The sequence below is a fragment of the Triturus cristatus genome, chromosome 3_1 (assembly GCF_964204655.1).
Source record: "Triturus cristatus chromosome 3_1, aTriCri1.1, whole genome shotgun sequence".
Classification (NCBI taxonomy): Eukaryota; Metazoa; Chordata; class Amphibia; order Caudata; family Salamandridae; genus Triturus; species Triturus cristatus.
The window spans coordinates 995,396,340-995,411,283 of NC_140583.1; the positions used below are offsets into that span (position 1 = coordinate 995,396,340).

Here is a 14,944-nt window from a genome sequence, read left to right on the forward strand (position 1 = left end):
ATGACCAAACAAGTCAACGCAGTCTCCTCTACCTGCTTCAACACCCTCCATATGCTCCGCAAGATCTACAGATGGATCCCGACAGACATGAGGAAAACAGTTACCCAGGCCCTAGTCAGCAGCAGACTAGACTACAAAACGCCCTCTACACCAGAGCCCCGTCCAGGCTCATCAACAGACTGTAAAGAATCCAGAATGCCTCTGCACACCTGATCAACATCCCGCGCTGTGACCACATCACCCACCCCACCTGAGGAACCTGCACTGGCTCCCCGTCAACAGAAGAATCTCCTTCAAGCTCCTGATCCACGCACACAAGGCACTCCACAAAAACGTCCCAGCCTCTGTCGACTCTCCTTCTACATACCCAACAGGAAACTCTGCTCCACTGACCACGCACTGGCCATGGTCCCACGCATCCGTAGAACCACTTCAGGAGGCAGGTCTTTCTCCCACTGCACTGCCAGGTCTTTCTCCCACTGCGCCGCCAATATCTGGAACACCCGCCCCCCTCTACCTACAACAAACCAAAGACCTGCTGACTTTCAGGAGAAGACTCAAGACCTGGCTTTGACCAGTAGCAGCACCCCCCCACCTCCAGCACCTTGAAACCCTTTAGGGTAAGTAGTGCGCTTAACAAATTGATTGCATAATTGACCACAAATAAACTCCTGATCAGACATGTGCTAGGTCAGGAGAACCAGCCCTCGCTGTGAAAGGAGAAACGCTGACCAATCGGGGGCAGGGTTAATGCATTCCAAAGAGTCATAAGAATAAATACACAGACCAACTCCTGTTCAATCATGGGATGCTTTATTGCATGTCAAATACACATCCTTGATCAGACCAGTTGTGCACCACAATGCCCCTCGGTTGCTCATCCAGGTTACTTGCAACGCAGGTGTATGAATACTAGCAGACAGGATAAAGAAACAGCACAGGGATTGCCTGCATCCCCAAAGGCCAGTGGATCAATTTAATAAATTGATCTATTGGAGACACGTGTTTTTGTAGAAAAGAGCTAGCCCAATTTCTACTGTTTAATTGTAGGAGAACAGTGTGTACAGTGATATAACATGCAGCTTGTGTTAAAGAGCCATGTTGCAACACTGTGGCATACAATGCATCAGTGTGTTTAAGTTCACAATCCCCCCCCCACCCCCAAATGCTTCTCCAGACAGACCTACCAAACTATGCTCCTCTCAATAGTGCAAGTGAGGGGAGGTTTACATTCTGCACAATAAAAGCCAGACAGTTGATTTAAGCCTATGCCAACAAGGAGAAAGTCTGCCGTGTGCCACCCAAGAGGCTACCAAGGAATCCAATTTTCTTTGGAGGCTGGTCCACAAAAACAGAAGTACAAGTGCCACCTGAATTTACTACTCAGTGTAGTTTAAGTAATGGGAATCAAATAAAGTCAAAGCCGAAACGGGAAACTCAATGGGTCTCAAGTGCAGTTGAACTATGTGGTCAAATTCAAAGTATTCATAAAAGTTGCTCACACCACAGACTACCAAGTTCGGCCACATACTCATGGATTGAGGTGTGAATAACTCCTTCAAAGGAATCACCCCCTGCTTCCCGATCGGAAAGTTGTGGGAGGCTCCTGCCTCAAGCCTAGCACTTCATCCGTCATCCAGAGACGATGAGATCAGTCAAACGTGGGGTAGGTTGCATCAGTGGCCACACCACAGTTGTTGTCCTTCATGGACATTAGGATATAGCCATCATTGCCCCAGTAGGTGGACCAAGAGTTCTTCACCAGCCAGTAAGGATCTCCGTTCAGCACACCATATCCAACAGCAAGCACCGCATGGTCCAGGTTTTCAGTCTTGTTACCTAGAGGCAAGGAGACCATTCAAACATTTAACAGCAAGAACAGAACCGAAGTTGTTAAACCACACACTCCCTTTAAACATTGAGCATTAACTAGACACAATCTGGACTTAAGATTGACATGTTCACTAGCGTACACATCCCCCCCCCCTCCCACAAGAGGAGCAACAAACCAAAAACCCACCTTACTTCTTTCTAAGTGTCAATGTACCAAAAAACACTTTGAATACAAGGAACCATATGACATGCTACATTTATTTGTTTTCTGTAGAGCTGAGCAGAGTTCCCTTCAAATGCTGTGGAAGGAGTTTCAGGTTACTACAGTTTCCACAACTCACTGGCCCTCAGAATAGAGGATTGTACAGCGATTGAACTTACTTGGATCACAGCTCCCCAAAGTCTGCTCAATCCCCGTCCCTGCCACACACAATTAAGACTACCACCATGCTTGCAGACAGGGGCGTGTATGGCTCAGTCAGAGTTAAGCTTTTTCAGAGATCCCAGTGTCAGTGAGGGGTCCCAGGTGTACTGAACACCAGGCAAACCTGGCCAACCCATGAGGTATAGAAAGCATTTGCCTATGGCACTAGCGTTGGGGGTCACCATCGCAGCAAGTAGAACTGTGGCCTGAATGCCAAAGTAACAAAATCACAACAGAAGAACTTCTTGTACCATCTACATACAAAGTAAAGTACCAGAAGGCCTACGTATGATAAAGATGATGCCCTATTAAGCTTCCCGGTCAGAAACCATTTTAAATTACCCATCTGTTTCACCACTCCTGACAATCACGAAAACGATAGATTAAAGATTACAGGTAACCCCCGGAAGAGCTTACTCCTCAGACTGATTAGGACTGAATTATCATGCAATTTCCAGAAGCCCAGCATTCAGCCTTGTAACTGCGCCAAACAAGTCATTTGAACTGATGCCAAACTCCCAATATACAAGCAATTTGAGCTTTGTACCAGATCTATGCCATATGAGACTTGTGGCATGCATGCTCACTACACAGGCCATTCCTCTGCAATGGGCCATTTCAAACATAGGGGCGAGAACAAAAAAAGTTGAATTAAAGCCACTTTACTTTGGTCATGTTCTGGACCATTATGCCACTTGCACATATCCAAGGTGGCACCAACTAAGTAGATTTTTGGTGCTTCAACTGTACCATCTTGCACTTAAAAATGAGATCTGCGACTTACCACACTCCGGCTCGTAGTACACCCCATTGGCATAGAAGGAGAACGACTTGTGAGCAGCATCAATGCTAACAGCCACTGGACCCCTCTTAAAAATGGCAGTCTTCAAGGCAGTGATGTTGCCAGATGTAACATTAATGTAGCCGGCAATGTTGGCAGTCATCTCCGATTGGTTATAATGACAAAATCCATTCTAAGGAGAAACAAAGTAGGGTTACCCAACAAAATGATTAAGTCTCCAGTTCTAAAAAACACACTTCATGCACTCCTCCTCCATTGATGAGCAGCAATCAAACGTGTAGTCTGGGTGCTGCACCAACCAACGCCTGAGCCTTTGCAGGGCTTGTGATGTTGACATCAACTCAAGGGTGGCAGAACGTTTGTGAATGAGGAATGCAGAGAAAGATGCCAAAGATAGTATTAATTGGAGTTGGTATTTTCCAGATGGCAGCAACTGGTTAAACGCACACACAAGTTTGCTAAAGTGCTGAATTCAGCTGGGATCTACACTGTATCCTTCAGTTTGTATTTTTGCTGTAATTGAGAGCATACACCCTCTAAACAAGATTAAGACCTTTGGTTACAGTCTGGATTAATCCCCGCTAGTTCCATTTGTTGCACTAGAGGTACAGTACAACATGAACTGCTCAGGTGAGCGGTCCACGATATGCATGGCTATAAGGTATCCTGAAGCAGACAGTTTAAATGCACACAACACAAATACAACAAGGATGGTTGGTCATGTGAAAAAAAAAACCTAACATTTCCTTTAACGTTTACTCATTTGGAAGAATTTCAAACAACCACTGATCACCAGCTGTGCAAGGTCCTCACAGGCACAACACCCCGTCCACTTCAGACTCCCATCTTCACTTGGTCCGGTAAAGTCTTCAGCTTGGCCACAGGTGGAGACACTCCCGGCTCATGGTAGTCCCCAGCATCCTACAGTTTATTGGCACCTCCTAGCCATTTCCGGCCGAGGATCACTTACATTGAAACAATATAGCCCATGCAGTTCCAAGGTCGCATACAACATGTCTGCTGTAGGGGCCCAGATAATGTTCGGTTTCTTGTGAATCCTTGCACCTACTGTTAGGAGGCTGGCACGAGCTCTTGAAATATTTAGACCAGCCACACATGCGGGGCATGTGTGTACCCCAAACCATGGGAGAAGCAACTAGACCTCCCCTTTAACCTGCAAGGACTTTGGTAAGGGTCCTATCCTGGACATGCAAAGCTTTATAAAAGCAGCACCTAAAGGCAGTACCGCCACCCATTCTTCACATGCAATTTTTCCACAACACATGACCAAGAGCAGTGAACCTAAGCAGCTGCAGTCCTTAAAAGGCCAACAGAACATCTGAGTGATTGCTCACCGCACACAGCCAGCAGAAGATTCCTCCCCCAGGCCTTTATGCAACTTGGATAACAAGAACATTTATCAACCAGCCACTCGATTAAAATCTTAGTCCATTTGAGTCATTCTGCTTATTTTTGATTTTTCTGTAGAAAAATCACTGTCATATCGGTGTTCAATCAAAATGTACGTCTGTTGATTGTTCTCTTTTGTCCACCTTGTGAGTTAATTGTGATGTTACTGTTTAGCACTAGGTTTGTGGAATTATTTAGACATTCTCCATGATAATTGAAATGAATTTGTACTATCAATGGTTATAATGTATTTAAGTGTACACTGAGTCCCCAATAGGTCTGTTGGATTAGGTCTTATATATTGCTTGGACCAATTGTTGCCTAGGGGTTTTGTCTTCCATTATTGTATTTTCCCTACCCTAGGAATCTACATTAGTAGCAAGAGGTCCTTGTTTGACATTCTACAATATGCACCTTACATCAGTGCACAGCAACACATGGGTGGAGACTGAAGGAGCACTTCCATAGCCATCTGTGTCCCTCATTGATCTCAAGATACTACTTCATCTCATCCAGATCCCTGCTCCAGCTCACCTGCCCCATGTAGGAACCATAGGATTCTGCAGTTGCGATGCCGCCATGCTTCATGATCCACTCGTAGGCCCGCCACTCCTCTCCACCATCACAGGCATTGTTGCCAAAGCCCCAGGTGCAGTCTATGAGCATCTGCTGGGACAGGGATACCAGCTCTCCCGTCTGGATATAGAGGGTAAGAGAAAAAGGAGGTACAGAGTCACTTATGTGCAGCAGCATTGGCACAAACTCTGGTGAAATAACAGTTTGGAACCTGGACTGCCTAATCTGGCTAGCAGCCGAGGACAATGCCCGTTTACCTGACATGCAAATAGAAACCCATTCCTCTCATCACTCACTCCTGCCGGAGGATCATTGGTACCAGATACGCATAAAAACAGAAAATGACAATAACTGGTTAAAACCTGAACACCTGGTTTTGTTCAACCAGTTACAAGAATTGACAAAGCAAGCCGGTCTCATCTACTATAGGAGTGCCAAGCTGTGGGGTTAGCCAATATGTCTGTAAAAATGTTCCTCTCAAACCCTATGGGCACGAACATGTTATGCATCTCAAAACTGTACATAGACCAGGTTTATCAATTTCATAGCTTAGGTCGCAACCACGTTGTCACTCAAAACAGACGGGGGGATTTGGGGTGGTGTTTGGGGAAATGTGAATGTCAGAATAAAAGGGAACGGCTTGCCAAGGAATAACTTACGTTCCCTAGGTTTCAGCCATTTGCTCCCCTGTACTTGCCTAAAGAAGAAATGTATGGGCCTCCAGGTGAAGTGTCATGCTAAGTAGATCTTCTGCCTCAGTTGTCAGCTGAGAATGCAGCAGATGGTCCTTCCCTGTAATGCCATAAAAGCACGTCTGCCAAAGCTTGTGCCCCAAATGCAATATTTGTGGGTGATTTAAATGTAATCGCCTGCCTTCCAAAGTCTGCTCTTCAGCCATACAGGAGCAAACATTCCTCTTGCTGCACACAGTCAAGCTGGGTAGCAACATAGCACAGAGGGTGTGGACACTAGGGAGAGAGAAGCAATGCCATAAGTGTTCAATATTAAAACAAATCTCGAAATGTGATCAAAGGAAGGATACAAGTCAGCCAATCTAAAGCATTGTAAAGAGACAATGCTCCAGGGGCGGGACAAAAAGGGGGTAATGCAAGCTATCCAATAACCAAGGAAATTGACTACAGTGAAGCTACTCAATGGTAAGGCTGTAAGCTTACAATAAGTCTCATCCAACAAGACCGTGAAAGTGGGTAGAGTGCACTACTAGCATGTAACCGCACCATTACCCCATAGCAGCTTGTTAGTTTTCATTCAGTTTCACACAAAGTTCATATTTTTGAGCTAATGCAGTCTTTCAAAATAATATCCCTAAACACCAGTGTTTGGGGATTCCTACCTCAGTGCGCTCCTACCCCCTTTCACTGATTAAAGGCTCATGAGCCGCCCCCAAGCAGACAAGCTTTGGCACGCCTGCAAGCTATGAGTGGGATTATACCGGAGAAAATTGGCAGCATGTTCAGCAACCCATATATAGTCTGATGAGGGAGGAATCCCGAAACAATGGTGTCTAGAGATACGATTTCGAAAGACAGCATTAGCGGAAAAATATGAACTTTTTGAAAAACTGAACTACAACTACCAAGACACTATGGGGCAATAGTGCTGTTACATGCAAGCAGTGCGCTCCTACCCACTTTCACTTATCCAACAAGACAGCTTGCGGTCTCATTGGCTCAATTGACCAGGGTACCAAGCTGAAATAATTTTTTAAACCAACCACATTAAGTCCTCCTGAGTTGGGAAATGTAACAATCAGTAAGTGTACATATATGAATGTTACATTACAGATAATTCTTGTGCAGGGGCCAACTCTTAACTTTCTTTCCATTACCTCACCAGTGCGAAGACGCACGTCTCGACCAAAGCATAAAGGCAAAAATCCTACAGTTGCGGGCACCAGAGGGATTCTTTTGGCTTCAAGACAGCTATAAGGGAAGAGCTTCCCTCACTGCCAGAAATGTTTGGTTTTGCTCCAAGTGTGATATCCTTGCTGCTAGCAGGATGTGGTTCATGAGTGCTTGTGATGGTCACGGACACATGCTACAGTCCTAAGTTTCCAGTTTCTCAAGGACTAAGATTCAGTCTGTTAGTCCGTGACCAGTAGTTTAAGGGCTAGAGTACTTCCAGCACTGCAAAGCTCATCTGAGTGGTGGGAGTGCTGTTGGCATTTGTTTTTCTGCCATAAAAGCTTTGAGAGTTCTCGTTTACATGGAGGCAGTCGCTCAAGTCCCAGTTTAGGACGATTGCCTTGTTCTTGACAGAATGCTATAGCAATTGTTCTTAAGCCCGTTTGCTCTGCTGGTCAGCCTTTCTTCCATAAGGAGGCTTCTCAAACCTGGTTAGAGGACATTACGGACCCAGGTAGTCCATTTACGTTTGAGACTCCTCTGATAAAGGATTCTCCCTGATCCAGACAGACCCATTCCCGGAAAGGAAAGTGCAGAACAGTTTGATATCACCAAGCACCACTGAAAAGTCATGGCCTAGCCCCAGATCTCTCCATATTCTTTGAGAAGCAGCACCCCGGAACAGCACAAACGGGAGTTTAGTTTTAACCATAAATTAGTGTATACTACACATCACCAGCAATATGAAGATTAACTGCCTAGAGCTATCCGAATATATTAATTTCATTCTTGGATGCCCTGACAGAACATGGGGTCTATCAATTGATCACAAGGCCATGCTACATGGTGTACACGCTTTTTACGAGCTGTTGGTGAAGTCAGAAATCCCTGGACTTGGAGGGTTATTAAATTCTCAAAGTGGAACATCCACGCATCCCAAAGTTCTACCTTGTACCCAAAAGTACACAAAAATGCTGAAGTTTCACTAGGACGTCCGATTATATCTAAATAAGGTCTTCTGGAGAATGCATCAACTTCTGTGGTCTTTCCTGTTCTTCCGTAAGGAGAAAGGCTCATGACTCCATGATAATTGAGTCTATTCAATGGGAGGAAAAGTTTGTTGATAACCATGTTTATACATGTGTATTTTACATGATCAGGGTCTTAAGGCAGTAGATTTTTTTGGAACAGTGGTCCACTCCCGTACCAGTAACAACAATGATTTTAGAGAGGATTTTATTCTGCCTACATCAGAACATTTCGTTGCAGGACAACTATCAGAGGCAAGGGCTCTAAATAGTAGTGTGCTTTGACCCAGCTACTATTATTTGTGGGCTGGTGGGAGATGCGCGTGGCCTGGGTGGAAGAGAATGATGAATGGTTGAAAGCTTCGCCCTTTGGACACGCTAGATTGATGATCTGTTTTTAGTTTGGAGGTGCTCCCATGAAGCAGCTAAGAGGGGTACATTGGTAAATTGAACAACATCTTCAATCTGCATTTTACCAGCCAGATTAGCAATTATTCAGTACCTTTTAGACTTAAGCCCAAGTGCAGAAAGAAGGATTGTTTCCTAAAAAGCATGGTCTGCAGACAGCTGGGAATTCAATCCTGCATGCTAGAAGCCACCCATGCAGTCTGATCAAGAGTATACAGTATGGCAAGTTGTTGCGTATTAAATGCAACTGTTACTCGCCCACTGAACATGCACAGGCAGACGCACTAAGCAGGTTGAGTCGAGAGGGTACTCTTGTAAAATACCCAGCCAGCAAACAAGGTCCAGCCAATTGTTAGGTGAGAGCTGCTGGTAAAGAATTGTAGCCAGAAGGAGCAGAAAAGATGTGACATGGTGGATTACAAGCCTCAGTTCTACAATATTTTAATGAACTGTTAGATATTACAGATGATCAGGTTATAGGCCATAGTTAATTGGCTGCACCCCAGGTGACCAACAGACACCTCCCTTAAGGATCTGCTAGTTCATAGCCATTTTACAAACCAAAAAAACAGGATTCTGTCCTTGTACTTGCTGTAAAGCTTGTCAGTGTACCAAAGTAGAAGACTTGAGTTTCCAGGGCAAGAGACAAAAACTAATTTATAAATTTGCGGAACTGTATTGGAGTTTGTAGAATGTCTTATGTCAGTGCAACAGACAAAGCAGTGCATGAAAAAAAGAACAAAAAACACACAAATTACTGAGCATATACATGTGATAACCAATGGAGAGGCAGCATATTCAGTGGCAAGGCACTTTCAAACAGCTCATGACCACAATAGGAATCGGTTAAGATTACTTCGCTTAGACCAAGTCCAGAAAGCAAAGGAACAGGATCTGCAAGCTTTAGTCAACTGGACTCAAGATGCAAACCAGGACCCCGAGAGGGATGAATACGGAAAACTATGGACACATGGAACATTAACTATGGTCAGACATTGGTGGGTAGGCATCATACATTGGACCATACAGGGCAGGATAGCATACACCAGATTTGAAGCACATTGAGGACACCACTGGCCCTTCCATCAGTTATGGACATGTTCCCATTGCAGGGGGTAATGTTTTGCATGTCCCTGGTGCAAACACATGGCACCATTGGTTAATTGACAAGGGTATGCCTGAAGACGGCAGTAGGAAAAATCAGAGATAAAATGAATGATTCTTTGGAATTCTTATGCAACTGCCAAACTTCTAATGGGGAGCTGTAACTTATAAACAGTAGATTTGCCAACATACAGTGCAATTCACACCATGGTATATGATGCAGTGTGGGGAGATAGATTGCCTTCAGGACCTACAGTCTCTGGTTACTAAAATGCCATCAGCTTCACTACTAGGAAGAAGCTAAACAATTTGCTGTCTTCTGCAACCGTAACTAATCTAAAATTAGATACCAACGTAGTTACAAAAAAAAGTATAACTCCTTACATATCCTTAACCCAGATAATTCTCCATGGAGGAAAAACCTGATAAAATGCCATATAGGAATTCACTCTAGACAGTAAACATGACCTACAACATTGATACATCTCACTGATTAAGTCATGTTCAAGTGGAGTAGCATGCACACTCACATGTACTGGGAAAACTAGTCTCAGAAATAGTACAACCCACGACAAATTCAGAAGAGGCTGCAAAAATTCACTTCTGAAAAAACTAAAATAAAAAAATTAAATATAACTTGCTAAAAATATCTAGTTTTTTTGCTTGGATTTAAAACCAAACATGCATACAAGTAGTAAAAAAAAGTAGACTAATCTTACTGGGGTAGTTGCTCTGTTGTCACCAAGTGATTATAGGTACATAGATATTCATAGCATCTCCCATTGTTTTTTGGGATGGATTAATACTTAGATAATTCACTACCACGAAATTTGTCTCAAACTAGAGCAATGCGATAGTCTCCTTACTTGTACCCATACTTAAAAGAAAATGCCCTTCGCGTTACAACCTTGTATGGGTGGTAAAAACAATAAAGAGTATAATAAGTTTAGGGTCCCAACCCTTTTAAGGAATAAAAAGCCCTAGGTCACCCCACTTACAAATCCAGGAGTCTGATGCTGCCAGACAACGCCGGGGAGTTCCCGCCGCCAAAAGGTTGTGCTCGAGCAGCCATTTTGACTGCCAAAGCCAGAGGTGCATGCATCAGTGTGGGTAGTTGTGTATAGTCCAAGTCTCGTTAAAAGTTACTCAAGTTGTGTATACCCACCCCCCCCTCCAAAAAAAAAAAAAGAAGAAAAAAAAAAAAAAAAAAGACTTTAAGAGCCCTATATGATCTTCAAAATAATGAAAGCATAAGACAAAAACGCATGTATATAAAAGCAATAAGAGGTTTGAAAGTACAGACAGTCTAAAGAGATGTAAATCGGGGATTCAATCTTATTTCTGGTAATCCAGACCTTCTTGATGATTATAGGGAAAGTATAAACGTGACATGGTAGATCAATATCATGATGTATGGCATTGGGACCAGGAACAATTAGATCTCTGCCCTACACACAACAGAATGTGCATCACATCTAGTTGAGCTGGTGCCAAGGAATTTCTTCATTCAGCCCTTGTAAATGGGTTGAAGCGATTTGCCCACTCTTGTGCTCTGCGCAGTAGAATCTCCTACAGTCCTGAGCTTCCATTCAACCAGAGTTTGTCAATTACTATCCAGTAATTGGAAAAAACATTGGAAGAATAGGTTGATGCACAAGTCCCGGCACTGAGTGCACGGTTTACAGCGGCTATAAATGTGATTTGGCAAAATGACTCACAATGCAAAACAGTCAAGTGGGCTGAACCATCGCCTCATGATATATGCAGTGATGGGCAGGAGTAAAATATGAATGACGTGAACAGACCAATAGCTGAATGGCTGACCAAAAACTTCTATACATGTATAACCTTGTTTATAAAAACTTGATCTTGCGCCGTTTACACAAACTATGGAATGAACTCAAAAATACGAGTGATAGAAAACCATCTTAGCTGCGGAAGAGCCAATAGCTGGCTCTTCCCTACGTGACAATTCTCCTCAAAACACCAGTCTAGCACTTAATTATACTCAGACATGACCAACCATGCTTCCCACAATAAAGAAGTAGTGGTTACACATTAATCATAGTACATTGAACTATACTCCTCATTGTAAGGAGATCTATTCCTGAGCCAAGTAGGTTACACCCCAAGATATGTACAACAGTCATAATCACCGCTACTTGTACATATATAGAAGTTTACTCTTGCTACTAAAGCTTTAAAATGGCATGAAATATTTGCATACCTCACAAGATAAGTTTAAGACCATGTAAATATTACTGAGTCTGTGTATGTATGGGTATTTATATAGATGGGTTCTCTCCAGCCAATAAAACCTTAGCAAGTGTCATTCATGTAGAAGTGAATCTTATTTTGTTTAAGAAACCCTCAGATGAATCCCAAAGATTTGACTACTACAAATCCCAAGCATCCTTCTCAAACGTCCCCTCCCTTTTCAGCCACGTCACCCAGCTAAAAAGCACACAGCCACTACATCCCAATACAAGCATTGGCATAGCCAATAGGTCTCGCCTTTCGGATCTTATAAGTGTTCAACCATGCAACAGTTGAGGTTGCACCAAGGATATTGTGCTGGATAACTAAACACATAAGGTCTCAAAGGCGAGACCTTTTGCCTATGCCAATGCTTGTTCTTTAAGTAGTGTTCTCAAGGCCAGTACATTGAATTACAGGGGTTAACACGTGCATCAAGGCTTGTTCTGAAATTAGGCAGATTTGGGTGTTGATGGGGATAGTACAGCTTGAGTTGCATACCAGAAGTTGGAACAGTTGGTTTCTTTTCTCAAGGCTGGGTAACGTCTGTTTCCTGATGGCTGTATATTTTTGGGAAGGATCTCCTGCATGGTCTGTATTGTGTTCGAGCTTTCTAAAGGCCAGAAGGTTGAGTGTTGCTTGGTAACAGGTGTATCTCAAGTTAGTTGTTGAAGGCATGTTGCCTGCTTCAGAAGGGTCGGCTTTTCGCATGGGCAAGCTGGGTCCAGGCCAATGGTGACATACTTCAGAGAGGGCGTAAAAAGCTGTCTGCTTGCATGCAGCAAGCAGAGTGCCTAGCACCTGGCTTCAGGAGCTCAAAGCCTTTTTATAACTCATTCATACAGCTTTATCCTCCCTTCACCCTCTCACTCCCTGCTGCCACTCACCAGGGGTTCAACTAGAGCCACATTGGGGACAGGGGCTAAAAACATTTTTTGGGGGAGGAGGGTGACTCTTCCAGCAATAGTTAGAGTGGAGATGCAGGGGCTCTAGAGGGGTGAAACAATAAGGCCTCATTTACAAGCGAATGGTCTTTTAAAGAACTGTGAAGTACTCAGGTGCGGCTCTGGGTGTGGTCAGGAAGCTGTCTCAGCCTGGGCTGCCACACATGACAGGGGTGGGGTGGGTGGAAGAGGGCTGAAACCCTTTGATCCCAATGGGCGTTGCGTGCCTGCCACACACAACCCCACCCCCTCCAAAACACATGCTCCACCAGCGGGAGGCGCTAGCTATGTGTGATTCAGATAGGCGCTGGAGGTGCAGACGTGTTTGTGTTCTGAAGCAAGTAACAATTCTGGTGTAGTTTAGACATTCAGGGGCTGACCCCTGAACACAACAGTGCTCCGATGCTAATTGTATTCACAAGCAGCAGCGAGAGCACCAAATGTTTTTCCGCCCAGGGCGCTATCCTAGCAAAGGCCTACTCTGGGTTCAGGTGGTACAATACACTGGTCTTAAATAGTTCAGGCAGCTAGCCGGTCGTGTCTTAGTGTTACAGCTCCTAGAAAAGACGTTCCAAGCAGTAAGACATGTCCCCTGAAGGTTGTGAAAGTCAGGTTTTATGCGGAATGAAACTGCAGTTCTGTCACCACACAAGCAGACACGTGTTTATTTTGTAGGTTACACCATGTGGTAGAGATTGTAAGGTGCACACTGAAACAAGCAGTGGTTTCTAGGCTTGCGCGTTGTGCCTTGTTGAACAGCGCTGCGAGATAAGCGTAGTTTCGTGTGTGTTGCTATGCATTTCCTAGCTGCCCATTAGTTTTCTGGTTATCAGTGACAAACGCGGCCACGTAATTTGAAACAAGTGGTCCACGTGTGCGGATGCTCGCTACTGCGAGCAGGCAAACCGCTCTTCAAGCACTCTTGCTGGCATCCACCTTGCGGAAGTGAGCAGCAGCGCGTCGGTCATCTGTTTTCAATTAGCACACGCGCCGCTGCTCGCTCCCCCAAGGTGGATGCCAGCACAAGCACTTGAAAAGAGCTGACCAATGTCTAAAAGGTCATCTCCTAGAGCAACGCATGTGCGCTGCCTAGGCGAGACCTAAACAGCTTACTACGCTCCCCTTTAAAGTTAATTCCCATCATTCTAAACTACTAAACACATAAGAATTCAAGAGTATAAACCCAACTAATGCACAAGAACACATTCTAATCTACCACCTACTAACCTCAGGTTCTGGAGTAGCGTTCTACTCTTTAGAAAGCACTTCAATGTCAAGGGTAGGAAGTGCTATATATAACAATCCTAGCGGATGCATATTCACTCAATTCCTCATTGTCCAAAAACGTAGTATTATGTTAGGTTATTTAAATTTATTGAGCGCACAGATACTCGGGAGTGTCCCGGCGCTAGCAACAGAAAAAAGGCAACAATCCCACAAAATTCATCAGAACAGCAGGGTCTTCAAGGATTTCCTGAACAAGAGAGGATCACGAATGGCCCTCAAAGACAGAGGAAGGGCGTTCCAGGCAAGGCAAGCTCTACGGGCGAAGGAGTTGCCCCCCCAAGCGGGCCCGCTCAAATTTGGGGGTCTGCATAAGCAACAATGAGGAAGACCTCAGCTGTCTCCTAGGGATGTAAAAGGAGAATCGGACCTGAAGATATTTGGGGCCAAGACCATAAAGGGCTTTTTGAACAATAGACAGCATTTTAAATTTAAGGCGAGACTGAACTGGGAGCCAGTGAAGAACCCGCAGTTGGTCTCGGGCACTTTGCCGGGAGGACAGTCCGCCCAGAAGTCGGGCTGCTGAATTCTGGACCACCTGTAATTTCGATACAAGGTAACCAGGGCTCCCTACCAAGAGGGCATTGGCATAGTCTAAACGGGATAAGAGCAAAGCGCGCACCACCGTTTCTCTAGCCCTAACCGGGAGCATGGGAAGGAACTTCCTAAGACTCCGCAAAAGCCCAAAGCATGTGCCGGTAAGTTTAATATGAGAGGCAAAGTTTAGGTTATCATCAAACCAAACACCGAGGTTTTTAACGGCTCCATTAATCGCTGGGGGGCATGGAAAGCCCGAGGGCCAAAGTTTTGTTCTAAACTCAGAGGGAAAAGAGCCGAACTTCTGACTTAGCCTCGTTGCATTTAAGCTGTGCATTAGCCAACCACTGAAATACCGAAGACAGACACTGATGAGGTTTGACCATCGAGTCATCTGCTTTGCTCCAGGTAAACAAGCAGTTGGGTATCGTCGGCGTAGGCCATCACTTTAGCCCCCAGGGACTCCGCCAGGA

At 44.6% G+C, this 14,944-nt stretch overlaps 1 protein-coding gene across 1 annotated transcript in view; it reads right to left on the reverse strand.

Moving 5' to 3' along the window:
- Positions 1-796: 796 nt before the first annotated feature.
- Positions 797-14,944, reverse strand: part of LOC146861377 (digestive cysteine proteinase 2-like) — a 58,639-nt gene continuing 44,491 nt past the window's right edge. The window contains exons 9-11 of the mRNA XM_085645681.1: positions 5,004-5,165; positions 3,042-3,231; positions 797-1,839 (exon numbers count right to left, since the gene is read on the reverse strand). Coding sequence (XP_085501807.1) covers positions 1,652-1,839; positions 3,042-3,231; positions 5,004-5,165 — 540 coding nt within the window. The 3' untranslated portion in view covers positions 797-1,651. The remainder of the gene's footprint in view (positions 1,840-3,041; positions 3,232-5,003; positions 5,166-14,944) is intronic.